Raw genomic sequence first — 18,117 nt, forward strand, 5'->3', positions numbered from 1 at the left:
CCCTCAGTGGGTTACTCACGTGGAGGATGTTGGTTGATTGGTTGAAGATTTTGACGTAGGGTTTGAGGATGTCGAAGTGAAAGGCGGGTGTTAACAGGCGCCTGTGCCGAGCCCATCGCTCCCCTTTACTGATCAGCAGGCCGTCACCTGATAGGGCCAAGACAAAAGTTCACAGGTCAGTTCGGACAGGGCATACCTGCTGTACAATGCCTCACCTTGTGGTTGTGGGGAGGGAGGGAGGGGTTTGACTTCCGGGGAGACTGTGGGCAGCTGTTGGGTGTCAGGGTCTGTGAGGGATCTGGAGAAACTCAGCACGTCTGGCAGCAACTGTGGAGAGAGAAACACAGTCAATAATTTCTGTCCAGTGACCCTTCCTCAGAACTGGACCTCTCACTGGGAGGTCAGTACGGGGAGCCGAAGTGGGAACTCTCCCCCCCCCGCTGGCTCCTGCATACAGCTCCCCCGTAGAAATTATCGGGGAGCGAGGGACAGTGAATGAGACGGAATGTTGGAGGACAACACAAATGGCCGCTACTTACCCAACAAGGCCTGAGGAAACCGTAGAAAAGTTTGTCCTTTGGGGCAATGGAAAGCTGAAACACAGAGTGAAGACAAGATTTGATGAACCCAAACTCTACAATCACTCAAAAGGAGAACACCACATCATAGACAATCCGAGGCAGGTTAGTTGCATTCCCCTGCATGCCGTGCACTATTGACTTGGAAATACCTCACCATTCCTTCAGCTCATTGGGCCAGAATCCTAACAGCACCCGAACCAGCAATAAGAGAAAAGCAATAAATACTGGCCAAACTGGCATCCCGCAAATGAATAACAAATAATAACTAGAAAGAGTAAATGCTTATTATCCAGGGCGGGTGTAGTCTGAGTTTGCATGGAGCTAAACTATAAACAGTTCAAATTCGTAAATGATACCAAACTTTCCCAGGCAGTCTTTCCTCTCACTGAAGCCAATGGAATCACAGAATCCCTACAGTGTGGAAACAGGCCATTTGGCCCAACAAGTCCATACCAACCCTCCAGATTAACCCACCCATTCCCCTACTCTATTACTCTATATTTACCCCTGACTAACACCTCTAATGTACACATCCCTGAACACTATAGGCAATTTAGCATGGCCAATCCATCCGAACCTGCACATCTTGATAATATCGCCAGATTATTAATCCAGAGTCTCTGGGGTCCTGCGTTCAAATCCCATTGATTCAGATTGAATTCAATAAAGGCTAAAGGTCTTATTGTTTCAAAAAAAAAAATCCATTCTGGTTCATCAAGGCCCTTTAGGGAAGGAAATCTGCCATCCTCACCTGGTCTGGCCTACACGTGACTCCAGACCCACAGTGATGTGGTTGACTCTTAACTGCCCTCTGGACATGATGTGGAGGAGCTGGTGTTGGACTGGGGTGTATAAAGTTTAAAAATTACCCAACACCAAGTTATAGTCCAACAAGTTTAATTGGAAGCACTAGCTTTTGGAGCGCTGCTCCTTCATCAGGCAGTTGTGGAGGACACATTGTAAGACACAAAATTTATAGCAAAAGTTTACACAGTGTGATGCAACTGAAATTGTACATTGAACAAACAATCAAATGGGTCTGGGTGGGTTACTCTTCGGAGGGTCAGTGTGGACTGGTGGGCCCGAAGGGCCTGTTTCTACACTGTCCGGAATCTAATCTGAACAAATCTTTTCAAAATGGCAAGCTGGTCATTTTACAACGATTTTGTTAATTGCTAACATACTTCATGCTCCACAATGCCAATGGTGACTCAGTACCTAAATACTGTTTTCCTACAAACCGGTGCAATCCCGCAGAGCCAGGGGGAGTTGATGAGATTGGGAGGTTCGAGGTCCAGGCCCTTTCCCTCCTGAACAAGCCACCTTCATCGTACCACAGCACTAGCTCACATTGCCAGCTCAGCCCATCAAATCGACCAAAAATCTCATCGCACAAAGTGTGTTCCCTAAAGACATCAAAGTTACAACCGTCAGATAAAAGTTTACTGAACACAAGCGGGGATTCCCAGTGGGGGAGAATTAATGATCATCGGATTCACAATAACCAGTCACAACCATCAGTGAAAGGGAGACGATACCACCCATCATAGCCTGTACCCTATAGACACTATCAACCCCTGCACCCCTCACTGTGTGTACCCTATAGACTATCCCACCCCTCACTGTGTGTACCCTATAGACTATCCCACCCCTCAGTGTGTACGCTATAGGCTATCCCACCCCTCACAATGTGTTCCCTATACACTATCCCACCCCATCACAGTGTGCACCCTATAGACTATCCCATCCCATTGTGTATCCTATAGACTATCCCACACCTTCACTGTGTGTATCCTATAGACTATCCCACCCCTCACTGTGTGTATGCTATAGGCTATCCCACCCTTCACAGTGTGTACCTTATAGACTACCCCATCCCATCACAGTGTGCACCCTATAGACTATCCCATCCCATCAGTGTGTATCCTATAGACAATCCCACCCCTCACTGTGTGTATGCTATAGGCTATCCCACCCTTCACAGTGTGTACCTTATAGACTACCCCATCCCATCAAAGTGTGCACCCTATAGACTATCCCATCCCATCAGTGTGTATCCTATAGACAATCCCACCCCTCACTGTGTGTATGCTATAGGCTATCCCACCCTTCAGTGTGTACCTTATAGACTATCCCATCCCATCACAGTGTGTACCCTATAGACTATCCCATCCCTCAGTGTGTATGCTATAGGCTATACCACCCCTCACAATGTGTACCCTATACACTATCCCACCCCATCACAGTGTGCACCCTATAGACTATCCCATCCCATCACAGTGTGTATCCTATAGACTATCCCACCCCTTCATTGTGTGTACCCTATAGACTATCCCACCCCTCACTGTGTGTATCCTATAGGCTATCCCACCTTTCAGTGTGTACCTTATAGACTACCCCATCTCATCACAGTGTGCACCCTATAGACTATCCCATCCCATCACAGTGTGTATCCTATAGACTATCCCACCCCTCACTGTGTGTATGCTATAGGCTATCCCATCCCATCACAGTGTGTACCTTATAGACTATCCCATCCCATCACAGTGTGTACCCTATAGACTATCCCATCCCAGTCTGTATCCTATAAACTATCCCACCCCTCACGGTGTGTACCCTATAGACTATCCCACCCCTCACAGTGTGTACACTATAGATTATACCCCCCCCACAGTGTGTACCCTATAGACTATCCCACCCCTCACAATGTGTATGCTATGGACTATACCACCCCCTCAGTGTGTGTGCGCTATAGACTATACCGACCCCTCACAGTGTGTACATAATAGAGATAATCCCACCCCCTCACAATGTGACAGAAGAAAAGTTCTCCTCATATCTGTGTAAAGGTGAAACTGCTAACTCTGACATTTTACCCTCCGGATGTAGAGACTCCCAGTGGGGATACAATTCTCTCCACAACTCCCCTGTCAAATTCCCTAGAAATGTTCAATTTTTCAATAAACTTCAGTCTCATTCTTCTACACTCCAGGCCCAACCTACTCAATCACGTCTTATAAGAATATCCCTCCATACTCTGAATAAATCTAACCAGTGTGCTTCCAAATGAACCTGTTGGACTATAACCCGGTGTTGTGTGATTTTTAACTTTGTCCACCCCAGTCCCACACCGGCATCTCCACATCATGGATAAATCTAGTGAACCTTCACTGGACTGCCTCCAGTGCCAGCATATCTGTCCTTAGATAAGGGTCAAAGCTATTCACTGTATTCCAGCTGTGGTCTGACTAGTGCCTTGTATTGCTTCAGAAAAAGCCCTCCCTGCTCTCTGTTTGAAATTCTGGCACCCCCAAACCTATACTCATTTGACCATGGAGTGCAGGAGGAGGTTTATCAAACCATTGTGGTTGTACTGTTTCCAATGTAGAGCCTTCCCTCTTCAGATTCTGATTCTGAGGACGCAAAAGCTGTTTCAGATGTCACAGAATCAAACAGCAAACCTCTCTCACTTCAGATTTGTTAAACATTAAACCATTGATCAATAAAGAACAGTCGATCATTGATCACTGAACACCTTTCGAAAGTCAAACATTTTATGAGCTTGACCGAAAGTCCACATCCGATTAGATATCTTCCAATGTGGTATTTAGAACACAACTTTCTCCAAATACAGCTGGGCCGTTCGTTTAGAGTTTGACCCATTGATTTGTCAATGCATTGGGCACCAATATTCACTAATCTCACTGTGACGGGGGTGGAAGCAGGTGACTCCAACAGCTCTTAATAGGTCTCGTGATGGAAACTCTAAGTGAACATTGCCAGGAGACGGGATTATAATCCAGAGGTTCAGGTTAATGCTGTGGGCAGGTGTTCAAATCTCACTATGGCAGCTGATGGAATTGAAATCCAGTAACCCCACAAATGTGGAATTAAATAGCTAGTTTCTTTAGTGTTGGCTATGGAATTGTCATTGATTGTCATGGGATAACCAAAGAGTTCAATAAGGCCCTTTAGAGAGAGGGAAATCTGCCGTCCTGACCCAGTCTGCCCTACATGTGATCTCAGAACCACAGCAATCGGGTTGATTCTCAAGTGGCCAAGAAAACCACTCAAACCCACCACAAAGGCCAGAAGGAATGGACCGTCCTCCCAGTGGACCGCCCTCCCAGTGGACCGCCCTCCCGACGGACCGCCCTGCCGATGGACCGCCCTGCCGATGGACCGCCATGCCGATGGACCGCCATGCCGATGGACCGTCCCGCCAACGGACCGCCCCGCCAACGGACCGCCCCGCCAATGGATCGCCCCGCCAATGGATCGCCCCGCCAATGGGCCGCCCCGCCAATGGGCCACCCCGCCAATGGGCCGCCCTCCCAATGGGCCGCCCCGCCAGTGGATCGTCCTGCCAATGGACATCAGCAGTTCAAGAAGGCAGCTCCCAAGGGCACCTAGAATCATAAAATCCTCACCATGTGGAAACAGGCCCTTCAGCCCAACAAGTCCACACCGATCCTCCAAAGAGTAACCCACCCATTACACTACATTTACCCCTGATGGGCAATAAACACTGGACCCAAGCAGCGCTATCCACAGTCTGAGAAAAGATAACAAATAGACCATCGGGCAGATTGCTTTTCCTCTTCGGCTGAGAGAGGGCTGGGAGATGGAAGGAATGGAGACAAAGCAGGATAAAACAACAGCCTCTCTGACAAAGTGATTGAGACACTGAGGCTTAACACTGACTCCAACATTCCCCGAAAGACTTCCACATCTCATCCTGGCCTACTCCTAGTTTCCTTCCAAACCAGAATCCCTGTGAATCCAAAATAACAAAGAAAACAACTTGCTTCATTTTGTAAACACAAAGTGAACGGAAAGGGTCAGCAAAGTCTGACAGAGTTGACATTGATGGAACATCACTGGCTGGTGCTAAGGAGCAGAGTCAGATTAGGCCATTCAGCCCCCTGCCACTGTGCTAGCCTTTTGAAAGAGCTCTCCGATCACCCTCATACTGATCAAGTGCTTCCCCAATTCCCTTTCCATGGTGAGATCTACTAGATCCCAAACATAAGTAACCCGAGTTCACCAAACTGAGGACATTATTCGAACTGATACCAATTTTCTGATCTCAGTGTTGGAGGGTGGAAGCTCCTCTACCTGATGCCAAAAGGACACATTTGATGTAGGTTGGATGGAAAAGTCTCACTATTGGGTAGATGGGTCCAAACCACGTAAGGCAGCAGTATACATAGCGTTTGACGATGTCATTAACCAGGTTAAGGCCTTCCTCTGAACTGCGGATCTAATGAAATAAAGATCAGGTTGGAGGCGAGAGGTTAATGAGAGAGTAATAGGCAAAAAATGCTCAAACCCTCGATTCCCAACAAACCATCATCAAATCCGAATCAATTCGAGCCCAGAGACAACTGATTTGTGCAGAAAATTATTAAGACCACCACCTTTATCAATCAATCTCCGCAATTCAAAAGACAATTGGATAGTGAGTTCTGCTACAGCACATTCAGAAAAGGGACTTGGTGAATTAGGAGAAGATTGAGATGAAACAACTAGCCAAGCCACGGAATTCACAATGAACCTTCTTCCAGGTCCCCTCTGGGACCACCAAACCAGGCATCGATTCCAGAGTAGGTCTCCTCTGGGTGCTCCGGTTTCCTCCCACACTCCAAAGTTGTGCACGTCTGGTGGGCCATGGTACATTACACATAGTGTTCAGGGATGTGTAGGTTAGGTGGGCCATGGTACATTACACATAGTGTTCAGAGATGTGTAGGTTAGGTGGGCCATGGTACATTATCCATAGTGTCCAGGGATGTGTAGGTTAGGTGGATTAGCCATGGTACATTACCCATATTGTCCAGAGATGTGTAGGTTAGGTGAGCCATGGTAAATTACCCATAGTGTTCAGGGATGTGTAGGTTAGGTGGGCCATGGTACATTACCCATACTGTCCAGAGATGTGTAGGTTAGGTGGGCCATGGTAGATTATCCATAGTGTCCAGGGATGTGTAGGTTAGGTGGGCCATGGTACATTACCCATAGTGTCCAGGGATGTGTAGGTTAGGTAGGTTAGCCATGGTACATTATCCATAGTGTCCAGGGATGTGTAGGTTAGGTGGGCCATGGTACATTATCCATAGTGTCCAGGGATGTGTAGGTTAGGTAGGTTAGCCATGGTACATTATCCATAGTGTCCAGGGATGTGTAGGTTAGGTGGGACATGGTAAATTACTCATAGTGTCCAGGGATGTGTAGGTTAGGTGGGCCATGGTAAATTACCCATAGTGTTCAGGGATGTGTAGGTTAGGTGGGCCATGGTACATTACCCATAGTGTTCAGGGATGTGCAGCTTAGGTGGGCCATGGTACATTACCCATTGTGTTCAGGGATGTGCAGGTTAGGTGGGCCATGGTACATTATCCATAGTGTCCAGGGATGTGCAGGTTAGGTGGATTAGCCATGGTACACTACCCATACTGTCCAGAGATGTGTAGGTTAGGTGGGCCATGGTATATTACCCATAGTGTTCAGGGATGTGTAGGTTAGGTGGGCCATGGTACATTACCCATAGTGTCCAGGGATGTGCAGGTTAGGTGGATTAGCCATGGTACATTACCCATACTGTCCAGAGATGTGTAGGTTAGGTGAGCCATGGTAAATTACCCATAGTGTTCAGCGATGTGCAGGTTAGGTGGATTAGCCATGGTACATTACCCATACTGTCCAGAGATGTGTAGGTTAGGTGGGCCATGGTACATTACCCATAGTGTCCAGGGATGTGTAGGTTAGGTTGGCCATGGTACATTATCCATAGTGTCCAGGGATGTGCAGGTTAGGCGGATTAGCCATGGTACATTACCCATACTGTCCAGAGATGTGTAGGTTAGGTGAGCCATGGTAAATTACCCATAGTGTTCAGGGATGTGTATGTTAGGTGGGCCATGGTAAATTACCCATAGTGTCCAGGGATGTGTAGGTTAGGTGGATTAGCCATGGTACATTACCCATACTGTCCAGAGATGTGTAGGTTAGGTGGGCCATGGTACATTACCCATAGTGTTCAGGGATGTGCAGGTTAGGTGGGCCATGGTACATTACCCATAGTGTCCAGGGATGTGCAGGTTGGTTGGGCCATGGTACATTACCCATAGTGTTCAGGGATGTGCAGGTTAGGTGGGCCATGGTACATTACCCATAGTGTCCAGGGATGTGCAGGTTAGGTGGATTAGCAATGGTACATTACCCATACTGTCCAGGGATGTGTAGGTTAGGTGGGCCATGGTACATTACCCATAGTGTTCAGGGATGTGCAGGTTAGGTAGGCCATGGTACATTACCCATACTGTCCAGAGAGGAGTAGGTTAGGTGGATTAGCCATGGTACATTACCCATACTGTCCAGAGATGTGTAGGTTAGGTGAGCCATGGTAAATTACCCATAGTTTTCAGGGATGTGCAGGTTAGGTGGATTAGCCATGGTACATTACCCATACTGTCCAGAGATGTGTAGGTTAGGTGGGCCATGGTACATTACCCATAGTGTTCAGGGATGTGTAGGTTAGGTGGGCCATGGTACATTACCCATAGTGTCCAGGGATGTGTAGGTTAGGTGGGCCATGGTACATTATCCATAGTGTCCAGGGATGTGCAGGTTAGGCGGATTAGCCATAGTACATTACCCATACTGTCCAGAGATGTGTAGGTTAGGTGAGCCATGGTAAATTACCCATAGTGTTCAGGGATGTGTATGTTAGGTGGGCCATGGTACATTACCCATAGTGTCCAGGGATGTGCAGGTTAGGTGGATTAGCCATGGTACATTACCCATACTGTCCAGGGATGTGTAGGTTAGGTGGGCCATGGTACATTACCCATAGTGTTCAGGGATGTGTAGGTTAGGTGGGCCATGGTACATTATCCATAGTGTCCAGGGATGTGCAGGTTAGGCGGATTAGCCATGGTACATTACCCATACTGTCCAGAGATGTGTAGGTTAGGTGAGCCATGGTAAATTACCCATAGTGTTCAGGGATGTGTATGTTCGGTGGGCCATGGTAAATTACCCATAGTGTCCAGGGATGTGTAGGTTAGGTGGATTAGCAATGGTACATTACCCATACTGTCCAGAGATGTGTAGGTTAGGTGGGCCATGGTACATTACCCATAGTGTTCAGGGATGTGCAGGTTAGGTGGGCCATGGTACATTACCCATAGTGTCCAGGGATGTGCAGGTTAGGTGGATTAGCCATGGTACATTACCCATACTGTCCAGGGATGTGTAGGTTAGGTGGGCCATGGTACATTACCCATAGTGTTCAGGGATGTGCAGGTTAGGTGGGCCATGGTACATTACCCATACTGTCCAGAGATGTGTAGGTTAGGTGAGCCATGGTAAATTACCCATAGTGTTCAGGGATGTGTAGGTTAGGTGGGCCATGGTACATTACCCATAGTGTTCAGGGATGTGTAGGTTAGGTGGGCCATGGTACATTACCCATAGTGTCCAGGGATGTGCAGGTTAGGTGGATTAGCCATGGTACATTACCCATAGTGTCCAGGGATGTGTAGGTTAGGTGGGCCATGGTACATTACCCATAGTGATCAGGGATGTGTAGGTTAGGTGGGCCATGGTACATTACCCATAGTGTCCAGGGATGTGCAGGTTAGGTGGGCCATGGTACATTACCCATAGTGTCCAGGGATGTGTAGGTTAGATGGATTAGCCATGGTACATTACCCATAGTGTCCAGGGATGTGCAGGTTAGGTGGATTAGCCATGGTACATTACCCATAGTGTCCAGGGATGTGTAGGTTAGATGGATTAGCCATGGTACATTACCCATACTGTCCAGAGAAGTGTAGGTTAGGTGAGCCATGGTAAATTACCCATAGTGTTCAGGGATGTGTAGGTTAGGTGGGCCATGGTACATTACCCATAGTGTTCAGGGATGTGTAGGTTAGATGGATTAGCCCTGGTACATTACCCATAGTGTCCAGGGATGTGTAGGTTAGGTGAGCCATGATAAATTACCCATAGTGTTCAGGGATGTGTAGGTTAGGTGGGCCATGGTACATTACCCATAGTATCCAGGGATGTGTAGGTTAGGTAGGTTAGCCATGGTACATTATCCATAGTGTCCAGGGATGTGCAGGTTAGGTGGATTAGCCATGGTACATTACCCATAGTGTCCAGGGATGTGTAGGTTAGATGGATTAGCCATGGTACATTACACATACTGTCCAGAGATGTGTAGGTTAGGTGGGCCATGGTAAATTACTCATAGAGTTCAGGGATGTGCAGGTTAGATGGGCCATGGTACATTACCCATAGAGTCCAGGGATGTGTAGGTTAGGTAGATTAGCCATGGTACATTATCCATAGTGTCCAGGGATGTGTAGGTTAGGTGGGCCATGGTACATTACCCATTGTGTTCAGGGATGTGCAGGTTAGGTGGGCCATGGTACATTACCCATACTGTCCAGAGATGTGTAGGTTAGGTGGGCCATGGTACATTACCCATTGTGTTCAGGGATGTGTAGGTTAGGTGGGCCATGGTACATTACCCATAATGTTCAGGGATGTGTAGGTTAGGTGGGCCATGGTACATTACCCATAGTGTTCAGGGATGTGCAGGTTAGGTGGGCCATGGTACATTACCCATTGTGTTCAGGGATGTGTAGGTTAGGTGGGCCATGGTACATTACCCATTGTGTTCAGGGATGTGCAGGTTAGGTGGGCCATGGTACATTACCTATAGTGTTCAGGGATGTGCAGCTTAGATGGGCCATGGTACATTACCCATTGTGTTCAGGGATGTGCAGGTTAGGTGGGCCATGGTATATTATCCATAGTGTCCAGGGATGTGCAGTTTAGGTGGGTTAGCCATGGTACATTACCCATACTGTCCAGAGATGTGTAGGTTAGGTGGGCCATGGTAGATTACCCATAGTGTTCAGGGATGTGTAGGTTAGGTGGGCCATGGTACATTACCCATAGTGTCCAGGGATGTGCAGGTTAGGTGGATTAGCCATGGTACATTACCCATACTGTCCAGAGATGTGTAGGTTAGGTGGGCCATGGTACATTACCCATAGTATTCAGGGATGTGTATGTTAGGTGGGCCATGGTAAATTACCCATAGTGTCCAGGGATGTGCAGGTTAGGTGGATTAGCCATGGTACATTACCCATACTGTCCAGAGATGTGTAGGTTAGGTAGGCCATGGTAAATTACCCATAGTGTTCAGGGATGTGTATGTTCGGTGGGCCATGGTACATTACCCATAGTGTTCAGGGATGTGCAGGTTAGGTGGATTAGCCATGGTACATTACCCATAGTGTCCAGGGATGTGCAGGTTAGGTGGATTAGCCATGGTACATTACCCATACTGTCCAGGGATGTGTAGGTTAGGTGGGCCATGGTACATAACCCATAGTGTCCAGGGATGTGTAGGTTAGGTGGATTAGCCATGGTACATAACCCATAGTGTCCTGGGATGTGTAGGTTAGGTGGGCCATGGTAAATTACCCATAGTGTTCAGGGATGTGCAGGTTAGGTGGGCCATGGTACATTACCCATAGTGTTCAGGGATGTGTAGGTTAGGTGGGCCATGGTACATTACCCATAGTGTTCAGGGATGTGTAGGTTAGGTGGGCCACGGTACATTACCCATAGTGTCCAGGGTTGTGCAGGTTAGGTGGATTAGCCATGGTACATTACCCATACTGTCCAGGGATGTGTAGGTTAGGTGGGCCATGGTAAATTACCCATAGTGTCCAGGGATGTGTAGGTTAGGTGGGCCATGGTAAATTACCCATAGTGTCCAGGGATGTGTAGGTTAGGTGGGCCATGGTAAATTACCCATAGTGTTCAGGGATGTGTAGGTTAGGTGGGCCATGGTACATTACCCATAGTGTTCAGGGATGTGTAGGTTAGGTGGGCCATGGTACATTACCCATAGTGTCCAGGGATGTGCAGGTTAGGTGGATTAGCCATGGTACATTACCCATAGTGTCCAGGGATGTGTAGGTTAGGTGGGCCATGGTAAATTACCCATAGTGATCAGGGATGTGTAGGTTAGGTGGGCCATGGTACATTACTCATAGTGTCCAGGGATGTGCAGGTTAGGCGGATTAGCCATGGTACATTACCCATACTGTCCAGAGATGTGTAGGTTAGGTGAGCCATGGTAAATTACCCATAGTGTTCAGGGATGTGTATGTTAGGTGGGCCATGGTAAATTACCCATAGTGTCCAGGGATGTGTAGGTTAGGTGGATTAGCCATGGTACATTACCCATACTGTCCAGAGATGTGTAGGTTAGGTGGGCCATGGTACATTACCCATAGTGTTCAGGGATGTGCAGGTTAGGTGGGCCATGGTACATTACCCATAGTGTCCAGGGATGTGCAGGTTAGGTGGATTAGCAATGGTACATTACCCATACTGTCCAGGGATGTGTAGGTTAGGTGGGCCATGGTACATTACCCATAGTGTTCAGGGATGTGCAGGTTAGGTGGGCCATGGTACATTACCCATACTGTCCAGAGAGGAGTAGGTTAGGTGGATTAGCCATGGTACATTACCCATACTGTCCAGAGATGTGTAGGTTAGGTGAGCCATGGTAAATTACCCATAGTTTTCAGGGATGTGCAGGTTAGGTGGATTAGCCATGGTACATTACCCATACTGTCCAGAGATGTGTAGGTTAGGTGGGCCATGGTACATTACCCATAGTGTTCAGGGATGTGTAGGTTAGGTGGGCCATGGTACATTACCCATAGTGTCCAGGGATGTGTAGGTTAGGTGGGCCATGGTACATTATCCATAGTGTCCAGGGATGTGCAGGTTAGGCGGATTAGCCATAGTACATTACCCATACTGTCCAGAGATGTGTAGGTTAGGTGAGCCATGGTAAATTACCCATAGTGTTCAGGGATGTGTATGTTAGGTGGGCCATGGTACATTACCCATAGTGTCCAGGGATGTGCAGGTTAGGTGGATTAGCCATGGTACATTACCCATACTGTCCAGGGATGTGTAGGTTAGGTGGGCCATGGTACATTACCCATAGTGTTCAGGGATGTGTAGGTTAGGTGGGCCATGGTACATTATCCATAGTGTCCAGGGATGTGCAGGTTAGGCGGATTAGCCATGGTACATTACCCATACTGTCCAGAGATGTGTAGGTTAGGTGAGCCATGGTAAATTACCCATAGTGTTCAGGGATGTGTATGTTCGGTGGGCCATGGTAAATTACCCATAGTGTCCAGGGATGTGTAGGTTAGGTGGATTAGCAATGGTACATTACCCATACTGTCCAGAGATGTGTAGGTTAGGTGGGCCATGGTACATTACCCATAGTGTTCAGGGATGTGCAGGTTAGGTGGGCCATGGTACATTACCCATAGTGTCCAGGGATGTGCAGGTTAGGTGGATTAGCCATGGTACATTACCCATACTGTCCAGGGATGTGTAGGTTAGGTGGGCCATGGTACATTACCCATAGTGTTCAGGGATGTGCAGGTTAGGTGGGCCATGGTACATTACCCATACTGTCCAGAGATGTGTAGGTTAGGTGAGCCATGGTAAATTACCCATAGTGTTCAGGGATGTGTAGGTTAGGTGGGCCATGGTACATTACCCATAGTGTTCAGGGATGTGTAGGTTAGGTGGGCCATGGTACATTACCCATAGTGTCCAGGGATGTGCAGGTTAGGTGGATTAGCCATGGTACATTACCCATAGTGTCCAGGGATGTGTAGGTTAGGTGGGCCATGGTACATTACCCATAGTGATCAGGGATGTGTAGGTTAGGTGGGCCATGGTACATTACCCATAGTGTCCAGGGATGTGCAGGTTAGGTGGGCCATGGTACATTACCCATAGTGTCCAGGGATGTGTAGGTTAGATGGATTAGCCATGGTACATTACCCATAGTGTCCAGGGATGTGCAGGTTAGGTGGATTAGCCATGGTACATTACCCATAGTGTCCAGGGATGTGTAGGTTAGATGGATTAGCCATGGTACATTACCCATACTGTCCAGAGAAGTGTAGGTTAGGTGAGCCATGGTAAATTACCCATAGTGTTCAGGGATGTGTAGGTTAGGTGGGCCATGGTACATTACCCATAGTGTTCAGGGATGTGTAGGTTAGATGGATTAGCCCTGGTACATTACCCATAGTGTCCAGGGATGTGTAGGTTAGGTGGGCCATGGTAGATTATCCATACTGTCCAGAGATGTGTAGGTTAGGTGAGCCATGATAAATTACCCATAGTGTTCAGGGATGTGTAGGTTAGGTGGGCCATGGTACATTACCCATAGTATCCAGGGATGTGTAGGTTAGGTAGGTTAGCCATGGTACATTATCCATAGTGTCCAGGGATGTGCAGGTTAGGTGGATTAGCCATGGTACATTACCCATAGTGTCCAGGGATGTGTAGGTTAGATGGATTAGCCATGGTACATTACACATACTGTCCAGAGATGTGTAGGTTAGGTGGGCCATGGTAAATTACTCATAGAGTCCAGGGATGTGCAGGTTAGATGGGCCATGGTACATTACCCATAGAGTCCAGGGATGTGTAGGTTAGGTAGATTAGCCATGGTACATTATCCATAGTGTCCAGGGATGTGTAGGTTAGGTGGGCCATGGTACATTACCCATTGTGTTCAGGGATGTGCAGGTTAGGTGGGCCATGGTACATTACCCATACTGTCCAGAGATGTGTAGGTTAGGTGGGCCATGGTACATTACCCATTGTGTTCAGGGATGTGTAGGTTAGGTGGGCCATGGTACATTACCCATAATGTTCAGGGATGTGTAGGTTAGGTGGGCCATGGTACATTACCCATAGTGTTCAGGGATGTGCAGGTTAGGTGGGCCATGGTACATTACCCATTGTGTTCAGGGATGTGTAGGTTAGGTGGGCCATGGTACATTACCCATTGTGTTCAGGGATGTGTAGGTTAGGTGGGCCATGGTACATTACCCATAGTGTTCAGGGATGTGCAGGTTAGGTGGGCCATGGTACATTACCCATTGTGTTCAGGGATGTGTAGGTTAGGTGGGCCATGGTACATTACCCATTGTGTTCAGGGATGTGCAGGTTAGGTGGGCCATGGTACATTACCCATTGTGTTCAGGGATGTGTAGGTTAGGTGGGCCATGGTACATTACCCATAGTGTTCAGGGATGTGCAGGTTAGGTGGGCCATGGTATATTATCCATAGTGTCCAGGGATGTGCAGTTTAGGTGGATTAGCCATGGTACATTACCCATACTGTCCAGAGATGTGTAGGTTAGGTGGGCCATGGTAGATTACCCATAGTGTTCAGGGATGTGTAGGTTAGGTGGGCCATGGTACATTACCCATAGTGTCCAGGGATGTGCAGGTTAGGTGGATTAGCCATGGTACATTACCCATACTGTCCAGAGATGTGTAGGTTAGGTGGGCCATGGTACATTACCCATAGTATTCAGGGATGTGTATGTTAGGTGGGCCATGGTAAATTACCCATAGTGTCCAGGGATGTGCAGGTTAGGTGGATTAGCCATGGTACATTACCCATACTGTCCAGAGATGTGTAGGTTAGGTAGGCCATGGTAAATTACCCATAGTGTTCAGGGATGTGTATGTTCGGTGGGCCATGGTACATTACCCATAGTGTTCAGGGATGTGCAGGTTAGGTGGATTAGCCATGGTACATTACCCATAGTGTCCAGGGATGTGCAGGTTAGGTGGATTAGCCATGGTACATTACCCATAGTGTCCAGGGATGTGTAGGTTAGGAGGATTAGCCATGGTACATTACCCATAGTGTCCAGGGATGTGCAGGTTAGGTGGATTAGCCATGGTACATTACCCATAGTGTCCAGGGATGTGCAGGTTAGGTAGGTTAGCCATGGTACATTACCCATACTGTCCAGGGATGTGTAGGTTAGGTGGGCCATGGTACATAACCCATAGTGTCCAGGGATGTGTAGGTTAGGTGGATTAGCCATGGTACATAACCCATAGTGTCCTGGGATGTGTAGGTTAGGTGGGCCATGGTAAATTACCCATAGTGTTCAGGGATGTGCAGGTTAGGTGGGCATGGTACATTACCCATAGTGTTCAGGGATGTGTAGGTTAGGTGGGCCATGGTACATTACCCATAGTGTTCAGGGATGTGTAGGTTAGGTGGGCCACGGTACATTACCCATAGTGTCCAGGGTTGTGCAGGTTAGGTGGATTAGCCATGGTACATTACCCATACTGTCCAGGGATGTGTAGGTTAGGTGGGCCATGGTAAATTACCCATAGTGTCCAGGGATGTGTAGGTTAGGTGGGCCATGGTAAATTACCCATAGTGTCCAGGGATGTGTAGGTTAGGTGGGCCATGGTAAATTACCCATAGTGTTCAGGGATGTGTAGGTTAGGTGGGCCATGGTACATTACCCATAGTGTTCAGGGATGTGTAGGTTAGGTGGGCCATGGTACATTACCCATAGTGTCCAGGGATGTGCAGGTTAGGTGGATTAACCATGGTACATTACCCATAGTGTCCAGGGATGTGTAGGTTAGGTGGGCCATGGTAAATTACCCATAGTGATCAGGGATGTGTAGGTTAGGTGGGCCATGGTACATTACCCATAGTGTCCAGGGATGTGCAGGTTAGGTGGGCCATGGTACATTACCCATAGTGTCCAGGGATGTGTAGGTTAGATGGATTAGCCATGGTACATTACCCATAGTGTCCAGGGATGTGCAGGTTAGGTGGATTAGCCATGGTACATTACCCATAGTGTCCTGGGATGTGTAGGTTAGATGGATTAGCCATGGTACATTACCCATACTGTCCAGAGATGTGTAGGTTAGGTGAGCCATGGTAAATTACCCATAGTGTTCAGGGATGTGTAGGTTAGGTGGGCCATGGTACATTACCCATTGTGTTCAGGGATGTGTAGGTTAGGTGGGCCATGGTACATTACCCATTGTGTTCAGGGATGTGCAGGTTAGGTGGGCCATGGTATATTATCCATAGTGTCCAGGGATGTGCAGGTTAGGTGGATTAGCCATGGTACATTACCCATACTGTCCAGAGATTTTAGGTTAGGTGGGCCATGGTAGATTACCCATAGTGTTCAGGGATGTGTAGGTTAGGTGGGCCATGGTACATTACCCATAGTGTCCAGGGATGTGCAGGTTAGGTGGATTAGCCATGGTACATTACCCATACTGTCCAGAGATGTGTAGGTTAGGTGGGCCATGGTACATTACCCATAGTATTCAGGGATGTGTATGTTAGGTGGGCCATGGTAAATTACCCATAGTGTCCAGGGATGTGCAGGTTAGCTGGATTAGCCATGGTACATTACCCATACTGTCCAGAGATGTGTAGGTTAGGTAGGCCATGGTAAATTACCCATAGTGTTCAGGGATGTGTATGTTCGGTGGGCCATGGTACATTACCCATAGTGTTCAGGGATGTGCAGGTTAGGTGGATTAGCCATGGTACATTACCCATAGTGTCCAGGGATGTGCAGGTTAGGTGGATTAGCCATGGTACATTACCCATACTGTCCAGGGATGTGTAGGTTAGGTGGGCCATGGTACATAACCCATAGTGTCCAGGGATGTGTAGGTTAGGTGGATTAGCCATGGTACATAACCCATAGTGTCCTGGGATGTGTAGGTTAGGTGGGCCATGGTAAATTACCCATAGTGTTCAGGGATGTGCAGGTTAGGTGGGCCATGGTACATTACCCATAGTGTTCAGGGATGTGTAGGTTAGGTGGGCCATGGTACATTACCCATAGTGTTCAGGGATGTGTAGGTTAGGTGGGCCACGGTACATTACCCATAGTGTCCAGGGTTGTGCAGGTTAGGTGGATTAGCCATGGTACATTACCCATACTGTCCAGGGATGTGTAGGTTAGGTGGGCCATGGTAAATTACCCATAGTGTCCAGGGATGTGTAGGTTAGGTGGGCCATGGTAAATTACCCATAGTGTTCAGGGATGTGTAGGTTAGGTGGGCCATGGTACATTACCCATAGTGTTCAGGGATGTGTAGGTTAGGTGGGCCATGGTACATTACCCATAGTGTCCAGGGATGTGCAGGTTAGGTGGATTAGCCATGGTACATTACCCATAGTGTCCAGGGATGTGTAGGTTAGGTGGGCCATGGTAAATTACCCATAGTGATCAGGGATGTGTAGGTTAGGTGGGCCATGGTACATTACTCATAGTGTCCAGGGATGTGCAGGTTAGGTGGGCCATGGTACATTACCCATAGTGTCCAGGGATGTGTAGGTTAGATGGATTAGCCATGGTACATTACCCATACTGTCCAGAGATGTGTAGGTTAGGTGGGCCATGGTACATTACCCATAGTATTCAGGGATGTGTATGTTAGGTGGGCCATGGTAAATTACCCATAGTGTCCAGGGATGTGCAGGTTAGGTGGATTAGCCATGGTACATTACCCATACTGTCCAGAGATGTGTAGGTTAGGTGAGCCATGGTAAATTACCCATACTGTTCAGGGATGTGTAGGTTAGGTGGGCCAT

The 18,117-nt window shown here is 47.9% G+C and overlaps 2 protein-coding genes across 3 annotated transcripts in view; both read right to left on the minus strand.

Moving 5' to 3' along the window:
• pnpla6 (patatin-like phospholipase domain containing 6) overlaps window positions 1-1,910 on the minus strand; it is a 157,838-nt gene extending 155,928 nt beyond the window's left edge. The window contains exons 1-2 of the mRNA XM_087983348.1: window positions 1,823-1,910; window positions 20-147 (exon numbers count right to left, since the gene is read on the minus strand). Coding sequence (XP_087839474.1) covers window positions 20-147; window positions 1,823-1,910 — 216 coding nt within the window. The remainder of the gene's footprint in view (window positions 1-19; window positions 148-1,822) is intronic.
• Window positions 527-18,117, minus strand: part of LOC122546871 (cytochrome P450 4F2-like) — a 38,276-nt gene continuing 20,685 nt past the window's right edge. The window contains exon 4 of one of the 2 annotated variants that reach the window (XM_087983151.1): window positions 527-1,987. In XM_087983151.1, the coding sequence (XP_087839277.1) occupies window positions 1,941-1,987 (47 nt within the window). In that variant the 3' untranslated portion in view covers window positions 527-1,940. Of the gene's footprint in view, window positions 1,988-4,946; window positions 5,845-18,117 lie in introns of those variants that run through there. The other variant, XM_087983152.1, reaches the window with a different exon arrangement.

This window comes from Chiloscyllium plagiosum, unplaced genomic scaffold, assembly GCF_037043375.1.
Source record: "Chiloscyllium plagiosum isolate Xiang-an unplaced genomic scaffold, Cpla_swu_hap1 HiC_scaffold_45, whole genome shotgun sequence".
Taxonomy (NCBI): domain Eukaryota; kingdom Metazoa; phylum Chordata; class Chondrichthyes; order Orectolobiformes; family Hemiscylliidae; genus Chiloscyllium; species Chiloscyllium plagiosum.